At 35.2% G+C, this 18,261-nt stretch overlaps 1 protein-coding gene across 3 annotated transcripts in view; it reads left to right on the top strand.

Annotated features, from left to right (window-relative positions):
* Nucleotides 1-18,261, top strand: part of TSPAN12 (tetraspanin 12) — a 70,014-nt gene that overhangs the window by 37,970 nt on the left and 13,783 nt on the right. For all 3 annotated transcript variants that reach the window (XM_021710924.1, XM_008055075.2, XM_021710925.1), the window contains 3 exons: nucleotides 4,018-4,092; nucleotides 8,050-8,157; nucleotides 11,222-11,365. In XM_021710924.1, coding sequence (XP_021566599.1) covers nucleotides 4,018-4,092; nucleotides 8,050-8,157; nucleotides 11,222-11,365 — 327 coding nt within the window. The remainder of the gene's footprint in view (nucleotides 1-4,017; nucleotides 4,093-8,049; nucleotides 8,158-11,221; nucleotides 11,366-18,261) is intronic.

Here is an 18,261-nt window from a genome sequence, read left to right as displayed (position 1 = left end):
TGCATTCCAAGAAAGTTTTATCATGTTGATGAAACTTGTATTTTCAACCTCAAGATCAAATAAATCAGTGTTCCTGAATATTAGCGGAGTAAAGACTGAAGAATTGTTTTGTGTGGGAGAATTTGCATCAAACGAAGCGACTGGAATTCTAAAAGATATGAGTTTTCCCAGAGTTAAAAGAGTGTCCAGGAAGTAGGAAACTTACCCTGTTCCTCTCCTGAATGATAATCACAATTTTGAGTTTGGGATGAAGGATTATTTTAGATATATGTGCTTTACATATGCATTCCTGTGAGTGCCTAAGTTATGATGTTGCTAGCTCACTGCAATCCTGGTCCAAGAAATCAAAGGTGATGTCATGCTTGTTATAATATGCCTTTTGTTTGAATCCATAGGCCTGGCATAGCTGCTCATGTACTGCATATATTGCATATACTGGACACTTGCCCGTGGCCCTGTGCTGGGGCCTTTCTGGGGCCTTTCAGCTGGAACAGCATGGTGGCATTTGCAAATTGATCAGTAACTTCAGGAGGCAGGAAATGAGAGTGATGACTCAAGTGGGATTTAATCACTTATAAAATCAGTTCAAAAGTCTGCATGGTTATCCCCAAGGCAAAGTCAGTGTATTTCCTATTCTCTTTATAATTACCATTTGTGTTCAAGTTTTATCTTTAAACATATCTTGCCTTTTCAGGGCGACTTTAGTTTCCTTGTAACCAGCCATAAAATTTGAAAAGAATTTAGGTTAACGGTCTGAGAGGGCAAAGGTATCCCAAAGTATAACTAGAGTCTATAATACTGAGTGACCTCTCACAAAAACAAAGATCCGAATATCACATGTTCTCACTCATATAATGGACCTTGAACATCCATGCAATACTATAAGAAAATGACTGATGGTACTGGGAAACTATGGGGGGGAGGGGGATGGGATTAACAGTAGCAAATATCTGTCGGGGGATGGGAAAACACTTCTTATCTACAGGGTGCCTGAACGAAACGTCATTGTACACCTAACCCTTAACTGTACCCCACAAAACCATAATAAAAAATACTGATTAATGAAAAAAAAAAAAAAAGAATAGGAATAGAAAAAAAAAAAAAAGTTTTCTCTGGAGTCTCACTGTCTCAAAGGGTCTTTTCTTATCAAAGATAAGAAAGTGTGATCACATACAGTTGTGATCATACAGTTACTGAACATGTGGTCTCTTTGTAACATAAATTGCCAATATAATATTTTTCATGTTTAGAAATCTCTTAAGTAAAGCATTAAAGAGAATTTGGAGAAAAACTGGCTTGCGGTCACAAAATTTCTTCTAATCATCATTTCAAGGCCAAAATTTTTAAGTAAGGCCCAGAAATAACAACATTTGGAAATGAGATCTGAGTAGGTTAAAGTGGACTGTGAGTAGTAAGTATGCTGAAAATAAAAGTAGCTTGCAAAGGGAGTCCCGTAACAAAATAGTGCCTTATCTTTTGAACCAATTATTATTTTCAAACTGTGTTATTGTGTAAGAGATTATACAATTTCATGTTCTTTATTTTTTATGTGAAATAAATAGGAGGAAGCAAATTAAAACGAATAACAGCAATTTATAATTTGTAAATTGTATGAGATACATCACGGAGGTCGTAGAAAATCAATTCCAATTTCTATATCTTCTACTGCTCCCCTTTTTAAAGTAAATATTATGAGTCAAGAAATGCAAAGTTTAAATCCTGATGGTTCACCATCCTAAATCAGTTCACTTTTCCTGCTACTGTTCTACTCCAGCAATCTTTTCTTTTATTCATCATGCCTTGCTTATAGATCATTTTTCACAAAATAGAATTATGTTTTTACAGTGTACATCAGATCACACAATCTACTGATGGATTTGCATTAAACTTAGAATAAAATCCAAAATCCTCCCCACGGCCCACAATGATCTTGTCCTCCGCACCTTTCAATGCCAACTTTTTACGCACCCTGTACCCAGCCTACCCCTTCTATGTTCCAGCTACACTGAGTTTTTAACTAACTTGTTCACCCTGTAAGGTGGTATTTCTTTTTCCTAGATTGCTTTTTCTCAAATCCTAACAGCATCACTTTCTTCTTATCCTTACTGACTCACTCACTGCCATGTCACTTATTTATCCTTTCATTTTCATTTATCCTTTTATGGAGAAGATATTTATCGAGCACCTACTATGTGTTTTCATTTATCCTTTTATGGAGAAGATATTTATTGAGCACCTACTATGTGATGAGGAACACAGTAAGGTGTCTGACCTTCATGGAGCTTTCATTTCAGTGAAGGGGAATAATTATCATACTTGGTTCCCCTACCATGACCCCTAACTGTGAATACAGTGGAATATTCATGGTACATTGTTTTATTCCTCCTGAAATTTGCAAAGAGAACTTTCAGAGAACCCCTTCTTTCTCACACTTTTGCTGTTTTCCTCTGTAAAGTAACCATCACAACTAAGGAGGTGACCACCACAGTAAGACATAGCACAAAGAACATTGTCCCAATGGTTCAGTCCTCCTCGATTTATTATATGCACATTCTTGAGCAAGTCACATGAACTACTTTTTGTATTAATTTTAATATTTGTAAAGTGGGGTATTCCAATCTCTTTCTCAAGATTCTTGAGTAAATGAATTATGAAAGTAGTTGATAGCACACAATCCAAAAGTTACTGTTTTTTTTTTTTTTCTTCTAATCATAATAATGATTTCCAATTCTACCCTTGGGTACCTGAACTCCAAATCTACATTTCTAATGGTTAGTTAAACATTTCTATGTTGATCAAAAATTGAAAATTTCATCTTCCTATAGAACTAGTTACCCCTCTTAATTTTAATACTTTGGTGAAATACATCTTTTTTCCTCAGTTTCTAAATTCAGTCAGTCCAATGCCTTGCCAACTTTCTTTTGTTATATCTCTTGAAACTATTCTTTTCTGCCTGTGTGCAAGATTATCAGCTAACTTCAGCTGCTTACCTCATGACTCCTCTTTGCTGCCTCCTCAGAGATCTTCACCCTACCCCCTTAGTCTTTCCCTTCCAAATCATTTAGAACCTTTCCATTATTTAATCTGTTTACCATGCCTTTCCCCTATTCAGAAACTTTGAAATATGCCACCTCATTGCCTACATGATGGATATAAAATCCATTAGCATATTATTTAAGATTCATCATAATCTGGCTTTAGTCTTCCTTTCATCTTTGATGCTCTGTCATTCCTCTTTCTGTCCACCTCACTACAGCTAGGTGAATCCATTTCTTGTTCCCTGTCCCTTTGCTGGACTTTCCAGCTGTCTCTGCACACTTGTTGATGGTTTTTATTTGCCTAGAGTTCTCTCTTCTCTGAGTTCCAATCTCCTTTGCCTTTCTACATAATTCTTTATCTCTTTCATAGGAATTCTGAATTTTTATCTCTATTTCTGTTTTTGACCTTATAATCACCTTCATGTTACTTATTTGCTATGTATGCCTTTTCAGAATTTCTGATATTCTTTCATGTATCCCAAGTGCCTTCCCTATCATAGGAACTTACTGTGTATTTTAATGTTACTTGGTAGTTGAGATTTTGCTCTATGTTGTGTTTTTCTAAGAATGCAAAGGAGGCTGCTTTGCCTAGAAGACAGAGCATTGAATTTCTTGACCTCACTCTCATCCACTTTGAAGGAAACTAGATCCAGTTGCTCGGAGAACTTGGTTAAAGTTTATCAAACTAGAACGTGTAAATTCTTATTTAACCTAATGAAAATACTGACATTTATAAAAGATTTGTCCCAGTAGGTGACTAATAAACAATGACCTGCTTAGGTGAATATATAAAATTATCTGCACATGTTCCTAAATTTGCTGAAATTTTCTCTATCTTCTCCTGAGGAACTTCATGAAAACTTGCCTCTGTTTTCTTGTTCATTAGGTAAATATAACACTAAATTATAATGATTTGTCTCTGATGACCATACTTTACTTTGATTCTATACTAACAGCATACTTTTCTGTTTTTCTACAGTACTTCGGAAGTTTACTTGTCATTTTCTGTGTAGAACTAGCTTGTGGCGTTTGGACATATGAGCAGGAACTTATGGTGAGTTCAAAATGGGATATACTCATAATCTCAATTTAAAACAATACCCAGTTTAACCTTTTAAATCGGATACTTTAGAGTGATTTATGGACATGATTATTAACTTGAATGCTTATGCTACATGATAACAATGAACAGTCCTAATACTTCTGAAAATTAACATTTCTTTTCTGCAGCTGAAGCATATTTCCAAACTATAATTTGTAATATTTTATTTGGTATACTATGATATAGGTCTTTAATTCCACAGATTGCTTACACATGGATATAATAGACTAAAAATAGTATATGCTCTAAAATAAAGTTCCGAGTTAATAATAGGAATTATTTTCATTTGCAAACATGATTTGTTTGAGAATGCTTGAATACCTACAAAAGGGCTTATGAAATGCTAACCGCACCAGTGCACTGATGACTAGAAGTCTACGTCTCCTGTTTACAATAAGGTGAACATCTCCCAATTTAAGAAGTATATAGGAGGTGCCAAAAAATGTGTAACATTTTAAGGGTTGTTATATTTATATTACTTCTGAAGTTGAACTGAATTACAGGAGCAACACATAATATGGCGTTCCCTCAACTGTGCTTCTGCCATTTTCTTTGATTGTCCTGCCTGTTGCATGGTGACACTAGCATTCATTTGATCAATGCCATCTTTTGAGCAAATGTCACATTTAAAATGTGTATACGTATTTTTGGCACTCCCGTATTTGAAGAGTTGTTGTGTCTTTAGTGTAGTCTAGATACACTTTCACAGTTAACTTGGCTACTTGAAAGCAGTTTTTCATCACTTTTTGCTGAGACAACTTTTAGAGTTGCAGAATGATTGGGGCTAAACGTTTCTCAGTCTTAAGATTTTCCCAGTCATGTTTGGTTGACCAATTGTACTTCACCCCTGCTAGCATTGGGTATTATTACATATTTAATGTTTTCTCACTTTATTGGTGGAGATTAGTGCATTTATTATGAGTAAGTTTGAGCGCCTTTTCATGTCCGTGAATGCTGGCTGTTTTTATGAAAGCAGGCCAGATTTTTCCACCATAGCATTGTAGTGGAATTCTGTTTTAGTAACGGTGTTTTTCAACATGTAGTCCTTGGACCATCTGCAGTAGAAGTGACCCAGGGTGATTCTTAAAAATGTATGCTATCAGGTTCCAGCTCGGATGTGCGGCATCAGAATGGGGGAAAGATGGAAAGGAAGGGGCAAGGACTGAGCTTTTGCATTTGTGACAGGTTCCTTAGTGAGTCTGAGACATGTCAAAATGTAGGAACCCTTAAGAAGACAGGGAGGCTTATTGTTATTTGTTTCAGAGAGAAAAGAGTCATTTGGCCGTTGTGTGGTAAAATTGAAGTCGTTTCTGGTAGTGATGCAGTGATGAAAGATTTGACTGTGGTGAATCTGCTGCTGTACTGGGAGACTGTTTTGAATACTAAGTAGTAACCACAGACTAGTGGCCATTCTGCATACTCTGATTTACATGTAAATGGTGCTTTGGCAAACTCACACACATGAGTGCCCATGAAGACACTCTTGCTTCCAACATAGAACTCCCAGTAAGAAGAGAGTTTGTAAAAAATTAAAAAATCAGGACAAGTTCTAACATGTTTAATACAAAGTTAAGAACTTCTAAAAAAAATCTTCCTTCCAAAAGAATAGGAATTCTTTTGCTGGAGAATCATATTTTTACTCCATTCCTGGAAATTTTGTATATTTAGGGGAGTGAAAAGTAGTTGGTTCCAGGGACTTGGTTTCTGTTTTTCAATGGTAAAGAAATTGTCTCTCTTAATTTATTCTGTTTTCAAATGATAAATTTATCTCATTGACATTCAAGTGATAGGGACTAAATCTTATCATTAGTTCTTGATCCTCTTAACTCAGCTTCTGATTGTGTTTTGTTTGGTAATTACAAAGATTTTTAGAAATGAGTTTACTTTTTCTTGGATTTGTACAGTGGACTGTAGAGAATATATGTCATGCTAATATTTGATATCATAAGTTCAAAATGAGTGAATTTAAGGTGCTTGGAAAGAAATGTTTTAATTCTAACGATTCTAAAAAACATGAGGAAACTAAGGAACTTATACTTGCTTAGCTACTTTTGTCTATTCTTTTCATATAAAAATGTATACATATTTTAAATTCGACCACAATAGCTTCTGAGTATTGCAGCCTTAAGTGACTGTGCATTGCCATTTCAGCAGAGGGCATACATCACTGTTTTGCTTGGTAAATCTTTCCCATGATATCACCAGGATAGCGCACGCACTGTTTAAAAGTGAAATGTAAAAGCAGTCCTTTAAAAACAGTTTGTCTTTTTAAAATTGCTTTTACACTAGTAGTGTGAATGAAAAGTGCCATTAAAGTTTATTATCTGCCAAATTTTACAGAACTCAGCCTTTACATAGAACGGGCTTTGTGTGTTTAGTTGTTCCATGCAAGGAACCAATCAATGTGTATGTGTTACTTTATGGCCAGATCCCCAGTATTTTGTGCCAGAATCTCAATGGTCTCCTCTGTTTTCTTGCCACATTTGGTCTCAGATTAATTGTGGTCACAATGAGGAAACAACCTATGTTTATTTTGGAAGGCAACATTTTAAAAAAATGATTGTCGTATTTACTAAATCAAACTTGACATCAGTCTCTATCCCCATTATTTGTTTTTTATACATGCTCACCTTTTATTCATCATTCCTTCTCTAGATGAAATCTGTCACTAATATTTTTTCAGATTTTACACTGCTAGATAATTTACTTCACTTCTATTTATTTTATGCCCCAAAGGATATGAGATAAAGATCATTTATAGTGAGCACTTGAACTTTGACTAGTTCCCTGAACTTTGTTGTAGCCATATGAAAACAGAGTATGCCCATTCAGCCCATTATTTGGGGTACACAATTGTGTATCCAAGTGTTTGGGTATTTTCTTTTGTTGTGAGTATTGCCAAGTAATAAAAAGAAAATTAGCAAAGGAACAAAATGAATTTTTGTGGTCAGGAATTTTTAGACTTCTTCTATTGATATTACTATCTTTAAAAATAAGATTTCAAAATAATCCCAATCTTGAGTTCTGTTGGAGCCTTATTTATATTCTTCTCCCCCCCCCTTTTTGATGCTCAATCTTTATATCACTTATTAAATGTCAAGTTTGTCTCCCTAAGCCCATCCTGTGTTATTCTGCATACCAGATGAGTGTCCATATTCCCTAGAGCTGCTTAAATACCATGTATGTGATGCGACTATGATCTGCAGACCTCAATTGCTCCTTGCCCTGTAGAAAAAACACAGCTTGATTTGCTAACCAGATTTCTGTCCAACTGTCGTGTTACATACCTGAAGCTCTGTCATGATAAAACATTCTGTAACCAACTGGGTACTAGGTGACTTGAGAATAGTTCAAAAAAGCTTTAATTTGAGAACTGATCTTTCTAAAATTCTACCATGCCTCCAAAGTCCAACTTTTGGAAAGGTGTTAACAAAATTATTCTAGGATAAAGCTTGACTTGAGCTGAATTCTTTTCCCTTTTAGTATCATTGTTACCTTGAAGAACAACATCACAGCATTATACAATCAAATCGAAGGGCATTCCTCTTCAGGAATCATTTGTTAAGAGGAGCTCTTCAGATGTATCCCATAGGATGTACAGCTAACTACTTGCTTTGTGATTTCCTTGAGCATTAACGTGACTTCTCATTTTTTTTTTACTTAATACAAAGTACCTTCTCATTTAGCACAAAAATCTATACATTGAGATTGCCCAATAAATACTTCCTAACTATCAGCTTAATTTAGGCCACACACAAATATAAATTTAAAATAATGTTTGTCAAGTATAATAGATTCTGAGTATGTGTGTGTATGTAGTAATTGTGTTTGTGAATATGTTTGTCAATCTGTGTCTGAGTGTGTGTGTTTGTGTGTTATACTTGTTGACGTTTTGCTTTTTATCTTCAGGTTCCAGTACAGTGGTCAGACATGGTCACTTTGAAAGCCAGAATGACAAATTATGGCTTACCTAGATACCGATGGCTTACTCATGCTTGGAATTTTTTTCAAAGAGAGGTAAGTGCTGTAATTTCTGAGGTAGGGAGTATGGAATAGTTAGCAAACTCTTTAACCAGCTGTTAAAATTTTGGTTTTAGTAATTTTCTCTGGGCTGAAAAATTAAGCCTATGATTCAATTACCTCTAGTGCAATTCTTTATTGAGAAATATCTTAAGTAATGCTGTGCTAGTCAGGCTTTTCTTCCCATGCATACCATTTCCCCTTCATTTCACACGGTTTACATATATCTGAGAACTTCTTAAAAGCCATTTTACTAAACTGCTGTGGTGTTCCCTTTTTAAGAGAGTTAACCCGATAAGTATCCAAGTTCTATTTGAATAGGTTTTTTTTTCATTACTTTTAGAGCTATCAGTATTTTAAACATAATTTTAATTTTTAAAAATAATTATTCTTACTTGCAAGTTTTGAGTCATTATATCATCAATGGCACAATCTAGTAAGAAAGACCTTGGTTCCAATTCTAGACATGCTACTTACTATTAAGTGAGCTTCCATAATTTATGTAACTCTCTTAGGCTTCAGTTTTCTCACCTCTAAAATAGGGATAATAAAAGGACCTACCTCCTCAGGTTGTCGAGAAGACCAAATGATATCGTAAATTTAATCTTATTTAGTCTTTGGTCAGTAAAAATAACATTAAAAAGTATAGATACTTTTAGCTTTTTGTACCTGATGGCCCTACAGAACGGCCCCCAACCATCTTCTCCAATGGAGACTGTATCTAGATGTTTAAAATCTGGTGTCTTAAAGTTAACCATTGACTTTGTTTCAAAACAACCTTTCCTCCCAGTCGGTTTCCTTGTGATTGTAGTATCTCAGTTTCCTTTTATTTATCTTGGTGCTGGGCCACAGAGCATATGTGAATCAGTATCTTCTGCGATCCAGCGCTCTGCTCAGTTACTCTGTCCTGGATTTGGGCAGAGGTTCAAGTCCAGGACAATCTCCAAACCTGGCTGTCTGTGTAACAATTGTTGAGATGATGAAAATTATCATTGTAACACAGATTTCCTGTTTATTTAAATGCTTCCTGACTTTGTTTGTTTACTGTGTATTTGTACTAAAAACAACACAAAGAGAAAATAAGCATTTGGGAACTTATAGTAAGCTGTGTTCAGCTACTGTGTTGGGTAGGTTCTGCCCAGAGCTCTTTATTTTCTGGAATTTGTGATGTTGACAATGATAATCCAGATTAAAAAACAAAGTGAGTTTTTTTCTGATGGGGCTCCACCTAGATGGACAGTGGACAAGCATTGCAAATGATAGCACACTTATTTTTATATTTATTGCATGGTAAGTTCCCTCCTCTGTATCATAAGTCCATGTTACACGAAAGGAGATGGTAAAGACTTCTGGGCACGTTGAAGGAGTTCTTAAAAGCGTTTTATATTAGCTTGCTAAGACTGCCATTTACAAAGTACCACAGCCTGGGTTGCTTAAAGAACAGAAATTTATTTTCTTCTATCTCTGGAGGCTGGAAATCCACAATCAAAGCATGATTTCTTCTGAGGTCTCTCTTTTTGGGTTGTCCATGACTATTTTCTCTTTGTTTCTTCTTATTATCTTCCCTCTATATGTGTCTATGTTTAGATATCCTCTTCTTATAAGAATATCAATCATATTAGTTTAGGGCCCACTTTAATGACCTTATTTTAACTTAATTACCTCTATAAAGACTTCTGTAAAGAAGTGAATTGTTCCAAGAACTGTTCTTTACAGAAAGGTCTCATATCATTAGGAATGGAGAGAAATGGTTTTCTTTGAGTGCAAGGATTTAAAAAGACTGAATTTTAAATTCAGTAGTTTGTGATTTTTAGAAAGTAAAGTCTTATTACTACATTTTTAAACAATACCTAGTGAATTATGTAAAGTGTGTGATGTCAAATTATGTTTGACGTAATTTGTGAATTTTATAGTATACGCATGACTTTTAGAACAACTTTAAAAATATGCTAAAGACATTTTTAAAGTTTCTCAAAATTTTAGTATTACCTCGTAGCTTTCAGTAATTCATTATTTATAGTACTCAAGATTTTTTCTGTTTAAAAATTAAATATTTAGGCAAGTATAAAAACACAAAATATTTTTGGTATTTTTCTTGTTTCCTTTTGCAATGAGAAGCTCAGAGTTCTTCAAAATTGATTTTAAATTTTGAAATGGTGGTAGATTTCATGATAGTGTTAATCGTGAACACGGATTGAACTATTGGGCTACATAATTTGCATACCCAGTCACCCTTGGAAAAGTTCTCAATGACTGCTCACACTCCTTGTTTCTGACTGGAGGAGGAAGAAAATTATACTCAAGGTCAGAAAATTATTCATCATATAAATGTCCTTAAGCAGTATTTCTAAACCTTAATCAGAGAAAGTTTTGACTAATCTTTGGAGAAATTAGATAAAAAAGACAAAACAGTTGTTCTTAAATCCAAGTTTATTCAAGATAAAGGCACATTATTTCCTCTAAGATTATGGTTATAGAATATGATTGTTTATTTCAAGAATCTTGCTCAGTGGAATAAACATTAGAATAAACCTATGCTTATTTCTTAAAGTTCTGGATGTTTTACTAGTTAAGAATTCTAAGTCTGATAACCTTTGTGATGTGGGCTCTCTTCGACACATCTTTCTACAAAGATTACAGACACTTTGAATATAATTTTTGAATTTGTTGAGCAATAGACAAATTGATTAACGAGTTTTAATGGTTAGAGGCTTAGCAATAAAGATGTCAGTTACTTGCTTTGTTAGTATGTGTCTCAAACCTGGTGCTATATAATCACTTGCAGAGGATCTTCCAGTTGAAGAGGGAGACTCAGTTGTGCCTGATTTGTTTTTATGTATTACAGGCACTGTTGTTCAGAACGGTTCCATCATGCAGTGATTAGCCATGGTGTTCCTTTGCTACATTTCTATCATCAACATAGAAAATACATATATCATTAGGAGATGACAGAAGTGAGTTTAACTCTGGCTACAAAAATTTAAGAAACCTAAGGTTTAATTGCTATAAGTTAAGAAAACATTTTTGTCATTTCTGAGCCTGACCAGAGACTCTTTTGCAGTTTAAATGCTGTGGAGTGGTGTATTTCACTGACTGGTTGGAAATGACAGAGATGGACTGGCCCCCAGATTCCTGCTGTGTCAGAGAATTCCCAGGATGTTCCAGACAGGCCCACCAGGAAGATCTGAGCGACCTTTATCAAGAGGTAAGGTCATATGTGGTAAACTTATCATGGATTAAAGTTTTCTTATAATAACTTTAATTTTATTTTATATTTTGATCAACAGGAGCTTGCTCTGTCACCCAGACTGGAGTGCAGTGATGTAATCATAGCTCAATGCTTCCTTGAATTCCTGGGTTCAAATGATCCTCCTGCCCTCCTTCTCCCAAGTAGCTGGGATTTACAGGCACATGCCATCGTGTCCAGCTATTTTTATTTTTCTAGAGACAGGAGTCTCACTATGTTGCTCAGACTGGTCTTGAATTCCTGGGCTCAAACGATCCTCCCATCTCGGCCTCTTGAGTATCTGGGATTACAAGTATAAGCCACTGCACAGAGCTAATAACTTAATTAAAGAATCAACAGCATGTCAATGACATTTTCCTTTTCTGTCTAAATCTAAAGGGTCTTAACATTTTTCTCTGATATGTGGAGAATCAAGATAAGCTAAAAAATCAATAAAATTCTGACCACGGACCACATTTTATAAACAAAGAAGAAAAGACCAGGATTTTGAACTGTATTGTGTAGCACCAATTTCTGTTGCCACTTTCTAGGGATCCTTTGAAACAGACACATGCAGAATACATAGCTAGTTATGGATATTCAGAAATGCAGGGTTTGGAGTTCCTGGGAAGATAATCTATTTGAGTGTCTTCTCCTGTACTGACACATATAAAGGGGGGAAGAAACCCCTGACTGTCCAGAGAAAATGCTGCGGTATTACTCTTCAGTTCCCCCTGCTGGCTAATGACTAGTGATGTCAGTTTTAGTTCACCGATTAAGTTTTATGCTCACTGGGGTTAAAGTCAATCCTAACGTGACCAAGAAACTTGTATAACTGTGAGAATTGATCAGAATCATCAGTTAGTCATTTTTAGCAGAAATTTTTCTATTCCATCATTTTTAGTGGTGCTTTTGAAACGTTATTAATAGTGAAATTTTGTTTTCAAATTAAAAGCTAGAACAGCACTGTCCAGTCCAATAACCAATAGCTACATGTAGCTATTTTAATTAAAATTAAGTTAAATTAAAATATCAGTTTCTCTGTTGAACTAGCCACATTTCAAGTGCTCACAAGCCTCTTGTGACTAGTGGCTTCTGTACTGCACAATGCAGGTATAGGACATTTCCTTCATTATAGAACATTTTCTGGGCAGTGTTGATCTAGAAAGGAAACCCACATGTGAATTAGAGAGAAGGGAAGTTGCTGAGGCTAAGGGATTGGGAATCATTCTCCAAATACATCTCCAGTCAAGTTCCTTGTGTCATAAAATACTGTTGAAAACTTCTGGCTTAACATTAATACCATAATTACCTACATACATATATACATACTGTATTACTTATATGTAAAGCTCATATATATGGGTTATATTCATAATACACCTCACATATATGTATAGTATGGCTATAAATAATGAAAATTTTAAATGACACACATTAAGATTTATAAAACATGCATGTATATATATTTAAAGATGGTTATCTTAGGAGGTTATACATTTTTTTTCCTAGAAATACTACCATTCAAAACATCTTTTAGACTGCCAAAGTTAGTTGTAGAAATGAATTGCAGTTAATTTATACTTGGAAGTTAGTTTAGATGCTATAAATTAAAATAATGCTGTATTACCTACACAAATGAGCCAGTGTATTCATGTCTTAGATATGAGTAATTTTTGGCTGTTAAAAAATTTATCTCAGAGGACAAAAGTATGCTGCATTTAAGGATAGCAAAAATAAAGTGTCTGGGTCCTGACGGCATGGCCCAAAGAAGAGTGCCAAATATTAAGAGTTTCAGAATTGTATTCATTTGCTAGAGTGCCCATAACAAAGTACCACAAACTGGGGGGCTTCAAAAGCAGAAATGTATCATCTCACAGTTTTGGAGTCCAGAAGTCCAAGATCAAGGATTGTTTTTTCTGAGGGCCATGAGGAAAGATCTGTTTCATGCTTCTCCCCAGCTTCTGGTGGTTTGCCGGCAACGTTTCCCGTTCCTTGACTTGAAGATCACTGTGGTCTGTGCCATCATGTTCACATGGTGTTCTCCTTGTGTAGGAGGGGGACTCAAATAATCCAGGAATTTAGTTATAAAAAATTGTCTGTTTATTCATACATGTTTCAACTTTAGTCACCTTCAATGTACTCTCCGTTCGATGCAATATACCTATTGAAATGCTTGTGTTTTTAAACTAGTCAATTTTGATGCCTTTTAGTGCTTTTGCCATTTTGTGTTTTACCTCTTCCAGTTATCAAAACATTTCCTTGTGAGGGCTTTTTTCATTTCAGGAAACAACAGAAAAGTTGCTTAATGTATGATCGGGTAAATAGGGACAATGGGGCATGGGGTTTATGCAGTTTTGTGTCAAAAACTGCTGAACACTCAGCACAGTGTGGGCAGGTGCGCTCATAAATCACCCATCAAGAAATGGGCAAATGCATAGAAAGAATCTTAAAAAAAAAAAAAAATACTCGCTGAAGCCAAATGCAGACTCTCACCACAATGCTAGCTAGTACACTGATGCCCATGGATTCCAAGAACACTTATGTAGCTGGGGAAGTCTGTACTATAAGGGGCCTGCCCTCCAAAAAGTAGTTCCCTTCTTTTTTTTTTTTTTTAAATCCTCCTTCATATGTGTCTCTAAATTTCCCCTTTTTATAAGAATACCAGTCATATTATATTGGGGCACCCCTTTTCTTCAATTTGACCTTTTTTTACTTACATCAACAACAACTCTATTTTCAAATAAGATCCCTTTCTGAGGTATTGTTCCTTTAACTTAAGAATTTTGGGAAGACACAATTCAATCCATCACAAGAATTATTAAAACAACTGAATAATTTAGGTTGTTTATTTAAAAAAATGATCAAAATACTTTTTGTTATGTCGCATACTACTGAGAAGCATCATGTTTAGATGTTATTATTTTAAACATACTACATTTAGCAACATTTGGTTTTGACTCAAAAGGAATATATAAGGTGTAGTTTATTAAACAAAAAATTTTGACCCAATGTCTCCGGGTTCCCATCCTACTCCTTTTGTTCTGGTTGAAAGCTAAACATTGGCCAGTATCGATAGAAGTCAACTAATTAATCCAACATAGTCCTCCTGTTCATTGCATAAAACAGAAAACAGTCTTAATATTTCTGAGACAGTGTTAAATACAAACATAATTGTTGATGTTCAAAAATATTGTAACTCACCATTAGGCATTAAAAGGACAGATGGTTAAAATATAAGTGTAGAATATAAGTGTAGACATATGAGTTCAATCCCGTCAACTTTCCTAGCAAGGTTTTAACCCATTTGCTGGTTTTTGGCAGTTGCAATTCAATACATAAAATCATTGTGCTATAATATCGTAGTATAATAATTTCTATCTTTGTGACTAATACTGATTATAACTAATATTTATAATGAGAATGGTAAAATATGAACCAGTTTACCAGCTCTTCCCACAAAGTCTGACTAGAGACAGATTCTTTTTAGTGTTACTTTATTTAACTGAAAAATATTGCACTGAACATTTAATGTAATTTTCTTGTTGTAAAAATGCAATTCATTTTTACTAGTTTGTCTTAGATTGTTTTCACCAATTGTCCTACTTTATAAAGGGATATTTTATTTTCATGATGTCTATAGTTGCCTGTTTCATGAATTTTAATATTGAAAGAAGCCACAGCCTTGTGCATGTGCAAATTGATAGCCCAGATTATTTTGAACTTTTGAAATATTTTCATTAAAAGACTTTCAATAGTAAGCTGGCATTGTTAGTTATGAGGTGTTCTTTAGACTCTGGCTTTATACACTTCTGGCTGAGATGGTGTTTCTTTATATCAAAATCATCTGTTTTTGTCTTTTACAATTAATAACATATGCTAATATTGGTAATAATAGAGTATGTAATTATATGCATAGTTCACTTGCAAAAGGGGATCATTTAGTAATTTTATAGCATAAGCACGATTAAATCCTTAATTAAAAATAAAATGTAATTCCACTTTTTCCTGGAGAGCATTTGTTTCCTAATTGTGGTGTGTCCAGAGATCATACAGTAGGAAGATGAGGAGCCTAGAAAGAGAAATAAGTGAGGAACAGCTGGAGATATTTGGGATGTTTATTCTGAAGTTGAGAGCACTGAGGGGAGATAGTGCAGAAGTCTTCAGAAATTTCAAAGTTCATAATTCAGAACAGGAACAAGACTTGTTGTTGCTCCAAGGACTAAAAGTTACAGGAAGGAAACTTTGAATCAATAGAAGGAAGACCCTGCTCATCAAAATTTGTCCAATTGTGAGACAGGTTATCTTGTAAAATAATGGTGTCTCATCACTAAAAATATTAAAGTCAAGGTCAGATAACCATGTCACTGGTGGTATAGAATGGGTTTTTAAATTAAGAATGAATCTGGACTAAATGAACTTCAAGGTCCCTTTTATCTTTCACATTCTGTAAACTCAGAGATAAGAACTGGCTTTCTTCCTGCAATCATTCTTCAGTAGTTTGAAATCAAGGAGATAAATCATTCTCAACCATCTAGTGGACTGCATGGTCCCTGACCCAATAATATTTTATGACACATTTTGAAACCTGTGAAAAATGACATACCAGGAATATAGTAACAATTGTGCATTTTAGAAACATTCCTATCAGAGGTATTGTTAGGTTTGGCACACAGCTCCTCAAATATCTGTAATAAGCTACACACTTATTAAAATATAGGTTTAAAAATCTCAAGAAAATGTCTCTGACCCTCAGTTTGGACCCGTCCATTCATTCATTCAAATGTTTTATGATTTCTTCCTGGGTTCTATGTGTTGTTCTAAATGCTGAGGATATAACAGAGGATGTTGTAGCCGAAAGTTTCTCCTCTCATGTAGCTTATATTCTTCTTAGGGATACAGACATTTAACAAGAAAAAATAAACAGCAATTGAAAATAATTTTAGGTGGTGGTAAGCACTTTGAAGACCGAAGAGGGTAATATATTGGAGAATGGTTTTGTTAGTTAAGGTGCTACTTAAGATAGACCCACTCTTGGATAACCTGGACCCATGATTCCTGACACCTTCATCCCTGTAACCACAATCTCTGTAGGTATGAAACTTGGCATAACAACAGACTCAGGAGTTCATGTTGGTAAAATACAGGTCTATGATGTGTGTCTTTCTTCTCTCACCTGCTGAGTTTTAATAACACTTATAAAGTGCTATGTCTAGACTTGATCTGGAGAAGAAAAGCAGAAATAAAAGACAAAAGGAGACAGAAAATAAGTCTTTAGGCCAGGCATGGTGGCTCATGCCTGTAATCTTTACACTTTCAGAGACTGAGGAGAGAGCATTGCTTGAGCTCAGGAGTTCAAGACTATCTGGGTAACATAGCAAAACCTTGTCTCTACCAAAAAAAAATATATATCTATAGCCAGGCATGATGGCACATACTTATAGTCCCAAATACTTGGGAGACTGAGATAGGAGGATTTCTTAAGTCCAAGAGTTTGAGGCTGCAGTGAGGTATGATCATGTCACTGCACTCTAGACTGGGTAATACAGTGAGAACCTGAGTCAAAAAAAAAAGAAAAAAAAAAAAAGAAAAAGGGAAAATAAAATAAAGAAAGAAAAAGAAACAGAAACCAAGTCTTTATATATCAGGAACTTCTAGCCTCTTGCCCATGAACCTGGGCCCTTCTTGGATGGGCTTCTAGGGAAAAATGATACTGCTGAAATTGTTTTCAATATTTTATATTCGTGTTTTTCATTATGTAAGAGCCATAGCTTTCGTCAACTCTTTTTGTAGTTCTGTGTCTAAAAGCAAGAGGAGCTACAGTTATACAGAATAGTTGCAGTACTTACTGTCTCAGATAGGAAATTAAGCATAAACAGCCCCTCAAAAGGACTGAAATGCCATTGTGCTCCTCTGTATGCTACCTTGAAAAAAATAAATGGAAGTAAACAGTTTCACGACAGGCCTTATTTCAAATGGACGAACTCAAAATGTAAAACAAACAGAAACAGAAAGTCAAGTAAAATATATGTCCAGAGAGATATTTCTTCATTTTGTAGTTAGAAGACAGACCATTATTAAATTATATTGGCTGCTTCTTCAGAAAAGTAATATTCTCAGAATTTTATGTAAGGGTTGGGCAGAAGGACGTCCTTTATACAACTGTGTGCCTTTGGGACGTTTTCCTTTAGACCCCTAGACTTTCTATGTTCTGTGTGTTGGGTTTGAATTTCAAATATTCTGAATAATTTCCCTTGTGACAAATCAGGTCACCTAAACCCATTTATGCCTCTTTAGATGGTGATTTATTTCTGCTCCCAATGCCAAAAAGCGCCTACAAATAATGGAGATTAGGAAGGGCAAGGATGTGAAAGTGAAGGGTTGTGACCTTTCTCTCTGAGTCTTGGCTTGATGGGCAAAACCCTTGGATGATAAGTGTGTGTAGGTTACCAGTGCTCACAGAAGGTAAACAGACTTGTGGAGGTGCCTCTTAGGGTTAAAGGTGGGGGCAGCTCACGGTGTTAAATAAAAAATTACTCAATGACACTTATTAAAGATGATAATGAAGAATTTATTCCAGGGTGGCACTGTTGGAATAGGTGTAGGGACACTGCAATGGGTTCTTGTAGTGGGACTGAACTCTCAATACAGTGTGAACAAGTGGGAATTTATAACCAAGGAACAGGGTGGGGTTAGTGAGTGGCAAATAATTAGGAAACATCAGGAGAAAAGGGCAGAATTCTGACTAAATTGACTTAACAAGATTCTTACTGAAGGCAGATTGTGGTGATCAGAACATCAGCTGGGGACTGGTAGAGAATGAGGAAACCAAATGGATATCAAGGATGATCAGATATGAAGAATGGGAAATTCTA

The sequence above is a fragment of the Carlito syrichta genome, unplaced genomic scaffold (assembly GCF_000164805.1).
Source record: "Carlito syrichta isolate Samal-C Ts95f unplaced genomic scaffold, Tarsius_syrichta-2.0.1 Scaffold301651, whole genome shotgun sequence".
In the NCBI taxonomy this organism is placed as follows: domain Eukaryota; kingdom Metazoa; phylum Chordata; class Mammalia; order Primates; family Tarsiidae; genus Carlito; species Carlito syrichta.
This window is presented reverse-complemented; position numbering and strand designations above follow the sequence as displayed.